This window comes from Corvus kubaryi, unplaced genomic scaffold (genome assembly GCF_017639235.1).
Source record: "Corvus kubaryi isolate FWS band 111438036 unplaced genomic scaffold, C.kubaryi_AGA036_p1.0 134, whole genome shotgun sequence".
NCBI classification, from domain to species: Eukaryota; Metazoa; Chordata; class Aves; order Passeriformes; family Corvidae; genus Corvus; species Corvus kubaryi.
This window is the reverse complement of record NW_024580668.1, coordinates 1201364-1214853: the sequence shown is the minus strand read 5'-3', so window position 1 is coordinate 1214853 and position 13490 is coordinate 1201364. Positions and strand designations below refer to the sequence as shown.

Below are 13490 nucleotides of genomic sequence, written 5' to 3'. Positions count from 1 at the left end.
GCTCCCGCCGGCCCCGCCGCTTCCGCCGCGTCACTGCCGCCATGGCGGCGCGGGGCCCCGCGCGGGTGTCGGTGCTGCTGCCCACCTACAACGAGCGCGACAACCTGCCCCTCGTCGTGTGGCTGCTGGCGCGCACCTTCAGCGACAGGTACCGGCGGCGCACCGCCAGCGGCCGCGGGACAGCCCGGGGCGCGGATGGCCGGGGCTCGGAGCGGGATAAACGCTCCCGGTGTGGCGTTTGGACGGGGTTGAGGAGCGACAGCCGTGTCTGTAGGGCTGGGAAATAGACGGCCATAAAGTGGCACGGTGGCGGCACAAATGGGAAATAATGTCATGGGAATTATTTCATTGGGAAATAATTATTGTTTCAGTGGAATCGATTTTGAAATTATCATCATAGATGATGGAAGCCCGGATGGGACACAGGAAGTTGCTCAGCAACTGGAAAAAATATATGGATCAGATAAAATAGTGAGTTGTGTATTCGGAATTTTTTTACTTGTTTTTTTTTTGTAGTTGTTGTATTGGAAAGTACTATAAGTCCTTGAGAACTGAGATGGATTCCCTGGATTCTGCACTTTTTTACATCCTTGTTGTACCCCACTTTAGACAACTGTAAGACCATGATAGTTCATAATGCTGCATTCTGAACAAATACGCAAAATCGTGAATTGATATTTGCAAAATGTTGTCAGTACTTAGTGCATTGCTGTGTGCTCCTGAGCAGTGACTGGTGGGTGTTGCTGTACTTGGTGCAGGCCTGGGGAAAAGATGGGGTTTGGATAAGATTTCATTTCATTTTAATTGACTGCAGCAGTAAGGAAATTGGAAAGATGAAAGCTGGGCTGGGCTCGTGCTTTGTTTTTAATCTGTCTCATTGCATTCCTTAAGACCAGGAGTTTTTTATTTATTATTTTTATCTGTGTAATATCTTACTGCATAACCCTCAGTTATATACAAGAAGCTGTCATTTACTTAGTGGCAGTCAGATACTTCTCCAATCTGTTATTGCATAAATGCTAAGCCTCTTAAAGTATTTCTGGGTTAAGTTGAATTTATGAAGATTGTTTTAAGAAAAAAAATATATGGGGAGTTTTAGTCTTTTTTAAAACCATATGTCAAGTAATTTATGTGTTTTTTATATCTCCTGTAGCTTCTGAGACCCAGAGCAAGGAAGCTGGGCCTGGGTAAGTCCTTATTAACTCTGATTAATACAAAAAAAAAAAAAAAATCTGCTGCATACTTTGATCGATCCAGTGTATAAAGGTCCAGAAAAAAATCACTGTAAAGCCCAAAAGCTGAAACATGTTTTCATCAAGTTGCTTGTAAACAAACAAGCTTAAAAAATGCACATATGAAAATCCCAGTGTGTTTATAAAATGTTCCCCTGAACCTCAAACCTGATCCTCCCTCCTGCCCTGCATCCACTGAGCACAGAATGAGAGTTTGAACTACTGGTGATGATTTGGAACCTGAGTCCTGTTTCCTGTGCCTCCTAAGTGCATGTGGTGCTTTTGTAAATGACATTTCAAGTAGTGACCCACTCCTCAAGCGAAGTTTGTCTGTGCATTTCCACGTTAAAAGAGTGAGGGAAGTTATTTCTGTTTCCATCAGGCACTGCTTATATCCATGGAATGAAGTATGCCACTGGGAATTTCATCGTTATTATGGATGCTGACCTCTCCCACCATGTAAGGCTGGATTTTATGTACTGTGGGTACTGTCTGTTCTAATTCACTTTTCAGTGGTTGCTGTTATTTTACTCCTGCCCTTTTTTCTGATCTGTTTTTCTTCCATTTCAGCCAAAATTTATTCCAGAGTTTATCAGGTAGGTGCCAATTCTAGTATGAAAGTTGTACTTTATAAATTATTTATGAGGCAGTTTATGAAATTCTATGTCATACTGGATAAAAGGTAATTATAAGATTTCCCTGAAGTAGCTCTTTATAAGAGAACAATTAACAGGTGTTTAAATAATGTTCATAGCCACCCTAACTATTGCTTTCCTCTCTTCTTATTTGTTCAAAAGTCTGTAAAATACAGATTTTATACTGGAAGATTGATTGTTCTTACTTTGAAATTTGTACTTTGAAACATTCCTCCAGTTTTTCTGATAAAACCAATTGTTTATAGAAAGCAGAAAGAAGGCAATTTTGATATTGTATCTGGAACAAGATATAAAGGAGATGGAGGAGTGTATGGCTGGGATTTGAAAAGAAAGTTAATCAGGTTAGTACTTTTCAGCTCTTTACCCAGAAATTTGTTATTTATAAATAATAATTCCAAGTACTCCATCCCTGTAAGCTGAACTGAGTCTTTAGTCCCCAGAACTGCTGTGCCTGCTGGGCACTGCAGAATCACATGAAACACCAGAAGCACCCACTACTGGCAAATTCTTTGGTTAAAATCCACCGAGAAGGACTGGAATGATATGGGTGGACTTGGAAAATGGATGGGAACAGTAGCCTCAGGTTGGGACAGAGATCCAGTTCCGTCATCCAGGGAAGGGGCTTCGACTCTGAGGCGTGTCAGGTGTGAAGGACACGCTCAGCCTGCTCAGCTGGAGTGCTCCTTTCTGTCCCCATGGAATGCCCTGCCAAACCCCTCTGGTGACACTGCCATGAGTCACAAGCTAAGAGTGATGTGGCACAATCAGTGTCAATCAGTGATTACTTAGGCCTTGCTCCAGTGGCAGTGAGCACCAGGGAGGGGTTTCACCCAACCCAAGGCTCTGTCCAGCTGCTCTGAACATGTGAGGCTGCCCTGGCAGGGCTTACAGGGACCCCCAGGGAATCACGGAGTTTCTGGGGAGTCCCCTCTCCAGCACCTGATTTCAGAGAACAGGCAGAAGCTAATGGTGATTTATTTATCCTGCAAAGAATCTGGAGCACAAGCTGTGTTGCAGTCTGATCTGGAGGTGGTATCACAGGGAGTGGATTTGGATTTTTCCTGGTTTTTAATGGCTGGAATAAGTGCCCATCTTTTTGCACTACACAACTCTAACACTGATGTTTTCTTTCACAGTCGTGGAGCCAATTTTCTGACTCAGGTCTTGCTGAGACCAGGGGCATCAGATCTAACAGGGAGCTTCAGGTATGGGTCTGGTTTGCAATTCCTAAAGTTTACTGGAAATTAAGAAACTGCTAGACAAGGAACTGGAGTAAGAGCAGACCTTCTTTACTGTGGACTAGGAAATCGTTTGGAAAGGGTGGAAGAAGTAGTGGATTAGATTGCAAGAACTGCTGCTCCCATGACCTCGTTAGAGAGTTTCATAAATCGTAATGAGCTGAGTGATTGCACTTCAGATTCCTACACGCTGTCTGGATTTCTAAATTCCAGAAATTGTGCTTCAGGTTTCATTTTCTTTGGAATTGTGTACAGGTTGTACAGAAAAGAAGTCTTACAGAAACTAATGGAGAAGTGTGTTTCTAAAGGATACGTCTTCCAGATGGAGATGATTGTCCGGGCTAGACAGCTGGGATACACCATTGGAGAGGTATGGGGCAAGCTGGGCTAAGTGCATTGTGCTTTCCTTTAAAGGAGACACAGATTGCTGACTCCTGGCTACTTCCAAGAAGCAGCCAAGATTTTCAAATTACTATAAAGAAATTACATGTGTGGAGTTCTCTTTTTCCAGCCTTGTCAGGTGAATGCCAGACCTGAAGTTGCAGTTATTTATTCCCCTGGCTGATGTGCTTCTCAGATCCTTCCCTCTTCCTGTTGCCATTTCTTTAGCAGCACACAATTTTGCAAGGTTCTTCAAAGGAGGGAAAGAAGTCAAAATACACCACAGAGCTGCTCTGAGCCTTTTCTTCCCTGCTTCCTATTGTATCGACATCTCTACTCAAGTCTTTACAAATCATTTCATTTTCTCCAGCAGCCTGATTCTATTTCAGATTTGTTCTCTGTCAATTATTGCCATGTTATTTTCCAGCTTTTCAGCTATCACAACTTTCTGCTTCTAAACTCTTTGAATGTGCTGTCTACAGTCAATGAAAAAACTCCAAGCAATTGTTAGATTCTCTATCTCCAGCAGTCTGCTGCCTTTTTTATTTTCACTGAATTGCTCTTGTTGGTCTCTTTAAAGATAATTCACTGGGAATCTCTCTGCAGGAGAATCTCAGAGCCAGTTCTTCATCCTCGTTTCCAGGACTATGAATTGTCAGAGAATTCTGGTGCTTGTACTTCTCTCTCTCCAAACTTCATGTGTGGCATTTCTCCACTGACACAGAGTAGAGCATTTCCTCACAACAAAGCAGCTCTTTTCTTCCACCTTTTTCGCTTGTGGAACAGCATCCCTGTGCTGTCTGTAGCTGGAGTTTGAGCCCAAGCTCTTTGGCCTCCACAGCCAGCTGCATTCACATTTTGCTTCCTAATATTGCTGAATTAACTCCTCACCTGCATCAAGATACTGAAACCTGGGCTGAGATGAGGTTTTATTGAATATACATTTTAAAAGAGTAAAACACACTTCTCTGGCTTCAAAAAACCTGTTGCTTGTACCTCTGCTGGCTGCTGCCTGTTATTTGACCCTGCCAGTCACCTACTGACAGCCTGTAGTGGTTGTATGACATCAAATATAAAGTATTTGTCTTGCAGTTCTCAGCCTGCTAGACAGGCTGCAGGGCTGCAGTGTCCCAGTCCCTGCTGGGCACGGGCTGCTTTGTGGTGGGCACTTACACCACCCTCCACAGGCCACCCAGTACATTCCCTGGGGAGCATCTTCTTCCCTCCTTTGCTCCCTCCCTAACATGTGGGAAGGGATTTCTCTCTGACATATGAAAAACTGCTTCATTCTTCTCCTTTGGCCTTGTCTTCCAGATTCCTCTGTGACACCTGTAACAAGCTTACACTGTTCAGATCCTGACGCATTCATATAAACAAGATTATTGTATTTTTACCAGTTTTTCTTGTCACTTCCCAGAGGAGGACAGTTTTCAATGACATTTCAAATACATTTATACACTATTTCCTGATCAATACTTAGGATCTTTATATATTTTGTAATTATCCAGATAGTAATACTGGGATTCCAAAAGAGGTGACACTTGCACATCTAACTCCTGGTTTGCTGCAGCTCCACAGGCAGAATGGGAGTTTTGATGCAGCTGTAAAATGTGGCTGTGAGGGAAAAATATTTCTTCAGCTAAGTTGAGATTGAGCTCTGCCACTTTAAAAGGAACAAATGGCTGATGAGAACTGACACAGGCTGTACCTGCAGAGTTGCATGCACATCTCTCCTGTTTCGCTGTACTTCACCACGTGTGCAGTGTCCTCCAGCACATGGAATAGAGCCTTGGAAAATGCTGCCTCTGAGAGCACTGATAGAAGGAAGCAAGGAAGGCAGAAGTCCAGAAACAACAGAGTGCTTAATTGCTGTGCTCAAGAGTAACACTGGAGCCCTCTCATTAGATGAGATATTAACCATTTATTATCTTGGTCAGGAAATGCCACTTGTGCCATCCTGCCCTGCCTCCATATTCAGTGATTTCTGCCCATGCCCTGTAGACCAGCTGTGTGGAGTTGCCAGGATTGTCACTGGGATCATCAAGGTGACTCTGCTAAGACAGCAGAGTCATTGCTGAGTCTCTCTGCCTGCCTTTCTGGGCATCTTCTTCCCATCCTCTTGTCCTGGGTTCTCTTCTGTCCTGGCCTGACCTCCTGGAAATGTGAGAGAACCTCTGGCACACATGCAGGGGGCTGGGGTTGTGTGTTCCTCTTGCCAGCTGATTTCTGGTTGACACTGCCAGCAAAACACCAAGCCAATTTTTTAATGCCTTTTGCAATTTCAGTTCTTTATTTTAGTCCTGAAGTAATTCAATTTTGCAGACAAACATATATGGAAATGCTTGAATATTCTAACACCAGGTTGGCAGAATGTCCTGTCATGTGTCCCTTGTGTGTGGTCAGAGGACTGAAAGCAGAATGTTCCCAACATCTCATGAGTAGTAAGTTCATCTGGACAGTGTCACGTCATAAAGGAGACCAAAATTAATGTGTTAAATGCCCTTAAATCCTGCAAATAATCTATGAAATGGCCCAAGACTGATAAAAAGAGCTCTCGTTTCTACAATACTCACTGTCATGTTCCAAAGCCATCTCCCAGCCAGCGGTGAGGTTGAGCTGTTTTGTGGTGGGGACAGATTTGTGCTTCCTGAGGCACTGACTCAAAGGCTCTCAATTTGGCTGACAAGGAGATGCTGGAGGCTTTGTGAGCTGCTAAGTTTGCTCTGCCTGGATGTATCATCCAGCCACTGAGTAATGCCTTTGGATCAGCTTTAAAGGTGATAAACCAAGTAATTCCATGCTCCCCAGCTATGGGGCATCATTAAAGCGCTGGTAAGAACTGACACAAAGGAAGCCAGCCTGGTGCTTGCCTCCTCCCCATGCCTGAACAAGCTCTAGCTCAAAGGCCATTCTTTAGTTCACAGAATTTCTGATGATTGAGGTTTTGAACCTTAAAAACAGTTTTGCTTGTTTCAACAGGTTCCCATTTCATTTGTGGACCGTGTCTATGGAGAATCCAAACTGGGAGGCAATGAAATTGTCTCCTTCTTAAAGGGGCTCTTGACCTTGTTTGCTACAACCTGAAAGTTCATCCTGAAGTAACTTCTTCAGATCAACATTTTCTGACATCTGTGTAGATTTAAACATATAATAGCAAAAGCTTGATAATTTGTGTGGTGACCAGGAGACCTGCTATGACCTAACAATTAGACAACCATCAACAATAAATCAAACATTCTGCAGCCCAGAATGCTCCTTCCTGCAGAAATGAACTATATGTTAAACTAAAAATTAATAAAGGCTAATGCTTTTCTATTTTTGTAAAAATAATTAAGTCTTAATAAAGAAGACAAAGCTAAATGATCTTTTGCATTTGGAAATGAATCATTATTCAGCAGAAGCTAAAGATGATTTTGAAATAAAGACAAGCAAGGACAAAAAAAAACCCTGGAATGTGTCCTGTCTTTGTCCTGTGGTTTGTAGATATTAATTGAAATAGATACTAATTAGCGTCCTTCCTTTCCTCAGCACGTGTACACGTGTGTCATGAAGCAGCTACAAAGAACAACTTGTGGCTGGGGTGGTTTAAGAGGAAATACAGAGCTCAGTGGTTTGTGCCTAGACTGGAAAGAAGGAATATTCTTTGGATAGGAAAGAGAACCATGTGTGGAATAATTTTGTATTCTGTGTGTTTGTCCAGAAGCACATGAGCCCCTTTCCCTACCTTCCTTAGAAACTAAACATTCATTTAGCCTATGAAATGGGCTCTCACCAGGTTTAGGGGAACAGGAGACCCTGTTCACCTCAGGGAAGGTATTTCAGATTTTTTCCTTGTGTCAAGTAACAGTTTGCAATGCAAAGTCTGTATTTGCTCCAGATCCCGAGGAAGGAAGTACAAACAGAGCAATACAAGTTTTTGTTTCATGGTTTGATAGAGCCAGAACTCAGAAATTATGAAGCTCTTGCAATCAAAGGGAGGAGGATGAGATTATTCTGATAGTGGCTTTATATATTTATATGAAAAATGTCCTCTCCTTTTTTTTTATTTTGTGGATACCTGTATCAGAAAATTATTGGTGTGACAGGAGAAGCAACAAGTGTCCTAAAAATGCTGCCTGTTCGGCTCATGTTTGTCTGCATGCCTTTGGCACAGTAGATGCAGCTGTTAATGTTAGAAAAAAATCTAGAAAGTCTGCAGATAAATGATAAATGTATATTTCAGAGTCATCACATTGATAAAAAAAATAAAACTTTCAGTCAAGGTTTTTTTCTAGTGGACTGCTTTAGAGCTATTCCTCTGTTCTCTAGTGGAGTTCTACAGATTCTGATAGTTTCTCCTTTGCTGACTATCCAAAGCAAATGTTTCAGATATAACTTGCTTTAAAATAATAAAAGGTGTAGCTGTAGGTTTTGAATCCACATGGAACTGAATCACAGTGACTGAACTGTACATTTTGTGACATTTGCCTGTACTTTTTAAAGAAAATGACATATAATTTCATTTGCTGCAGACTAATCAGAGCAATAATATACAGAGATAAATCTCTGGATTTAAGGGCCAGTGAAATCTGCAGTAACTAGGTTTTATCTATTTATGTCTCATTTGGAGGTTTCATAGCAAAAAGCATTATTTTAAGTTTAAAATAGTTACAAAGTTTATAATGACCAAATAATGAGGGTTTAGATGTTTATTTAAATTTACATAATGCTGATCATTTGCTAGAATGCAAATTAAGCTTCAAGAAGTTCATCTTTTCCTCATTTCTATGTAGGGATGTATAAATGAAGTCCAATATATGAATTATTCATCATGTAACTGCTGTGAATTAGAGTTTAGCTTTTAGAAGGTCCATGGCTACTTTTTAATTATGAAAATTACCTGGTAAAATTCCTTCATTTATTGATGAGATCACATTTGGAGGAAGGTGCTTTCACATACAATTAGGGTCATAATACAGGAGTATTTTGTATGCTGCAGTGTGTGAAAGTTTGAAACGTGACAGGGCAACACTCAGGTTTTAGGTAAATAGGTGAAGTTTCTCACTATGCTTAGAGGTAATGGATTTATCAGAAAAAAAGCGCTATAAAGAAACAAACCCAAGAGCTCCATGGCATCAGGACATGAGCAGACACCACAATAGTGCCTGAGAGAAGAAAAACTGATCTCAGTCTCCTGCACCCACCTGCCTGTAGGAAGCCCCTCTGAAAGGATCTAATCCATGGATCCCATGGACAGGGGCAGCATTAAGAACATCCAGGCTTTCCTCCTTAGTGGGATATACAAACACTCATTTCACCACACACACCATGCAAACCATTTGGCTTTTCCTAGCAAAAAAAAGTCTTGTGATCTTGCTGTTCTCAAAATGTTAGTAACAGACCACAGTGGAACAGCAGGTCTATAATCTTTGGAGATCAGGTGCTTGGAACGCCATATAATGTCTTAAATATTCATGGACTAGGGATTTATTTAGTGGCATTTTAATTCTCAGTTCCTTAATACCATTGCAGTACTCGCCTTGCCTTGTTTTGGCCACCACAAAACACTGACTTGACATTTACTGAGAATTTTTCATTTTATGTCCTTGGCTTTACAGTTCCACATAAATCAGCTTTTCTTAATTACATCCATATTCATTTCCTATGAAGGCACAAATACTTTGCTAATGCACTTTCTCTATTGTACTTTCTTAAGAATCTGTGTCTGCAAGCACTCAATCATCTGGCAGGAGCAGGAGCTTTAATTGCTTCCTGGCTCCCATCAGTTTAGAGCAGGGCTGGAGTTGGTCGGGCACATTTAATGCAGGGGGGAGAAGGTAACTCACGTTTGGCACTAGTGACTGTGTGTCCCCTGAGCACATTTGGGTGTGTCATGCACAAGGCCCAGCAGTTCAATCCCTCTGACCCAGACCAGCAGGATGCTGAAGCTGGGACAACCACTCGGACCCCAAGGCCTGGCTTATTTATCTCCTGGAATATGAATCCAGAGTCAGTCCCAGATCCCTGGCTGCTCTCTTTGGTGAGGATTTGTCTGCTCTGAGGTTCAGGGGAGTCAGCTTCACTTTTGCTTTGGGTTTTTGACAAAATCTGAGCCTTTAACCTCAGCCTGCAATAAAGATGTACCTCGCTGCCAATATAAGCACTATAATCAAACAGATTTTCCAGTGGACTGTGTAGAAATCCAACTGCAAGGCTCCACAACCTTCTGCATATCAACAGTAAAAAATAATGATGACTAATCAATAATATTTATTTGAGGGTCTATCAGGATCCCAAGTGTAAGCCTGGATTGAAATCTTGGCACAAATTAATTCAGTGACAGATTGCGTGCTGAGTTCAGTGCATGGATGACTTCAGCGCCAGATTTCAGTGGCTGGCATTCCAGAGCTGAGGCAAATGCTAATATCAGGATCAGCAGGAACAGGGGGTGTGCAGGGGACAGGACTGCTTATCAAACTTTGCCTTGTTTTAGAACATGTGCCATGCTGCAGAAGACATGGGCAAAGAAGGTAACTACTGCCAAGCACAGACACTCTGAGCATCATTTCCTCCTCTGTTCCTGCCACATTTTACCCTCTCTCTCCAGGCATTGTGGCAATTAAAAACTTTCTTACAGACTGTTACTGTTCAGGGGGAAATATATTAGAACTGGAGAGAGAAAACCAAATTTTTAATCCAAAACTAGATCTGAAAACTCAGCCATTGAGAGGGATTTCAACAAAGCAAAGAGCATAAAATGGGAAGTTATCCCTGCAAGGTGGTTGCACTGACTGTTCAACAGAAAACGGCCCCAATGTTGACAGGTGATGAAGTGTCTGAATAGCACAGGAGCCAGGTGGCTTAGTGGGTCTTAAAGATCATTGTGAGACCCGTGGTCTTAATGGTGATTAAATTGTATTTATTATATAATTAATTATGTTGTGTGTAAAACCATCAATAGTTGTCTTAATTATTTTGTATTTGAATAAAACCCAAGCATGACACTGCTCCTGAACTACTACTAGGATGAATCCAGGCACAATTTTGACCTGAAGCAGTAGCACAACACATGCAATTAAACCTATTCAGCTTGGGAGTGCTAATTGTCTCCCCTCTGGTGTGAAGTGTTTAATCTCTTACAATGCAGTGATTTTACTGATTTCCAGTGGCTGTATTGTGAGAAACAATACCCACTTCTGTAATACAAAAAGTATATTAAGACTATTACCATCAACTTCTGTTTCATTTTGTTCATTCTGTACACACAGGAGAAAAATTGTGTCAGGATTCCTTTTCTCCTTCTTCCCCTCTACTTGAATTTTAGCTTTAACATCAATCTTTTCACACAAGCTTTGTAAATTCTCATCTTTCTTCCCCAGCTCTCTGTTGACAGCTGTCACACTGTGCAAACCACCACGAGAACCCTCCTGAACTGAATGAGAACAAGATCTTGTCCATCATTCAGGACTGCTTTCACACCCACTCTCATCCTTGCCCCCACTTTTCAGCCCTGTCATTGCAGGCTTTACCCCGAAGCAGGCAGTGCCTCCCTTCTGCTCCAGCTTCTGCTGCCACATCACCTTTCCCTCCTGTTCTCTCCCTCACCATCCCTCTTGTGCACTGAGCAAGTGTTTCTGCCTCCTGACACTCTTCTTTCTATCTGGGTCTCATTTCATCCCCTCCCATGCCAAATTCCAGTTTCTCAACTCTTCACAAATGGTTTTCCATACTGCAATTATGGACTGAGTATGACCATCATGGCTGGAAATGTTCCCAGCTGGAAACTCCTTGATATTGCTGCTCCTGGGGAACTCTCTATCCACCTCTATCTCCAGCCCAGCCTTATCTTATCTTCTGGTAAGTATATACAGCAAGACCCAAACTTTCTCAGATACTTCCGCTTGCTCCCAGAATTCAGGACAAGGGATGATGCCCAACAGCCTGTTCAGTTCTCCTGTCTGGATTCCAAGTCTCTGTGTCTGAGCTGTTGTGTCTTTTGCAAAGATCTTCGTGTTGTGTTAATTCCCTTAAATAGCTATCAAATATCATTTCTATCTCCAGCTGCATTATCATGTCCCACTACACTCCGTTCCTCCAACCTTCAGACACTTCTGTTTTCTCAAGTTCAGCCCTTAGAGTAGAAGGTCTGTGGGTTGTTTTTATTTTGTCTTTTTTTTTTGTATTAAGTGATGGCTAAGAAGTGGCCAGTGGTAAGGCATAAGTAAGTGTTGAAATAGGAGGGTGCTCAGGTTTGGGGCTGTGTATTTTAGGCAGGAGCAGACTGGCTCAAGCAGCCATGAAGTTAATTGAGAATTTCTGAACATGGTCCTGACTTAGCAACATTTTGAAATGTTTTTCAACATACTTGAATAATGGTGCCATCAGAGAAAAAATACCTACTCTTGGAAGGCAAAATGATGTTGTTATAGGAAACCCAAACCAGCTCTCTCTGCTTTCCTTCCTTGAGACAGATTCCACACGTGTCTCACGGGAACTCTCGAAGTACCTCAGTTCAAGGAGCTCTTTAATGCCAAAGAACCAGCTTTGGTTTTGAAGTTTTGTGTATTTCCAATTTTTAAAATTTACATTTCCACGTAAGAGAAAAACTCTGTGACTTCCTGACTCTTATGACCACTGATGTGAAGATGCCATGGAAGCACCCAGTGAAGCCCAGGTGTGACTTGCAGTGACAAGCAGGGGATTTCTATGTCCCACTGAGCGAGAAAGTCTCAAAGCAGCCTCTCAGACACAAAATGTCACTAAATTCTTCATAAAAGCTATCTCAGTGAATTGTGATAAACAGCACATACACATTGTGAGGACACCAGTCACTTGAAAATGCAGGAGATCCTTGAGCTACATGAAGTCTAAAGAATTGGTGACAACTTTTCTCTGCTTCTATACTTCAGACAAGAAATCAAACGGACTTTCCTTTCTAGCACTGTGAGGCTGAACTCCAGCGTGTCACTGAACCAGAAAGGGCGTGAATGCTGAGGAAGGAGGGGATTACACTCCATCCTCCAAGTGCTTGTGTCTTTCTGAAGTAACAACAGCCGTCAATCCCTTTCACTCCTAGAGGGCTTTTTTACTGTGCTATAGAATTCGTCCTCGTTTGTTGAAGAGATCTTGAGCAGTGTCATGATCCACAAGGAAGAATCACATGCGGAGTCTTGTCCTGATCCAATGTTCCTGCTGCAGAATGGGACGTCGAGCGTCTCTGCGCAGGTGCGTGGGAACACACATGCACACCAGAAAGATCACAGCCCCACCTTTGGGTGCTGGCTTGTCTTCAGGGTGCTAACCCAAAATGTGAAGGCACATGGAGGGATTCTTGGGGCTGTCCTGTGCAGGGCCAGGAGTTGCACTCAATGGTCCTTGTGGGTGCCTTCCAGCTCAGCATATTGTGTGGTTCTGTGACAAATCTGGATTTCAGACCATGGCAGTGTGTAAATCACACAGGTCCCGTGTCGCCTCACGGAATCCCCTGATCAATGCCACGGTCCCAGTCCATGGTAGGTTTGGCAGCAGGTGCCCCAGCGAGGCTCCTACATGGCCATCACCTCACACAATGTCTCCTCCCTTCCCCTGGGCTTGGGCCCTGCCAGCCCTGGCTAGGCTGCAATGGGCACAATCTGGGAGCGAGTCAGGCTGGGAGGCACTCAGTGGCTCAGCTGGTGCCACCTCCCTGTTCAGCAGGGCCGTCCCAGAGCACATGGCACAGGAGTGTGTCCAGACTGTTCTGGAATAAGACTCCACATCCTCTCTGGTCTCTGTTCAGTGCTCAGTCACTGCCCAGGGAAGTTTTTCCTCCTGTCCAGGTGGAACTTCCCGGGCTCAGGCCCTGCCCGGTGCTCTGGGGCCGCTGCCGGGCCCCGGAGCAGAGCCCGGGCCCTGCCCTGAGCCCTCCCTGCAGCCAGGGACAGCCAGGGCTGAGGGCCCCTCTCAGCTGGGGCTCCTCTCGAGGCGAGCAGCCCCGGCTCCCTCAGCCTGTGCTGGGCACGGAG

At 43.3% G+C, this 13490-nt stretch overlaps 1 protein-coding gene across 1 annotated transcript; it reads left to right on the top strand.

The window, feature by feature from the left end:
• Positions 1-2: 2 nt before the first annotated feature.
• Positions 3-6870, top strand: DPM1 (dolichyl-phosphate mannosyltransferase subunit 1, catalytic). The gene is made up of 9 exons (XM_042044934.1): positions 3-148; positions 372-471; positions 1154-1187; positions 1615-1691; positions 1803-1828; positions 2134-2229; positions 3025-3093; positions 3382-3496; positions 6487-6870. Exons 1-9 carry the CDS (start codon positions 42-44, stop codon positions 6589-6591), a joined length of 729 nt encoding a protein of 242 aa, XP_041900868.1. The 5' UTR covers positions 3-41; the 3' UTR covers positions 6592-6870.
• The last annotated feature ends 6620 nt before the right edge of the window (positions 6871-13490 follow it).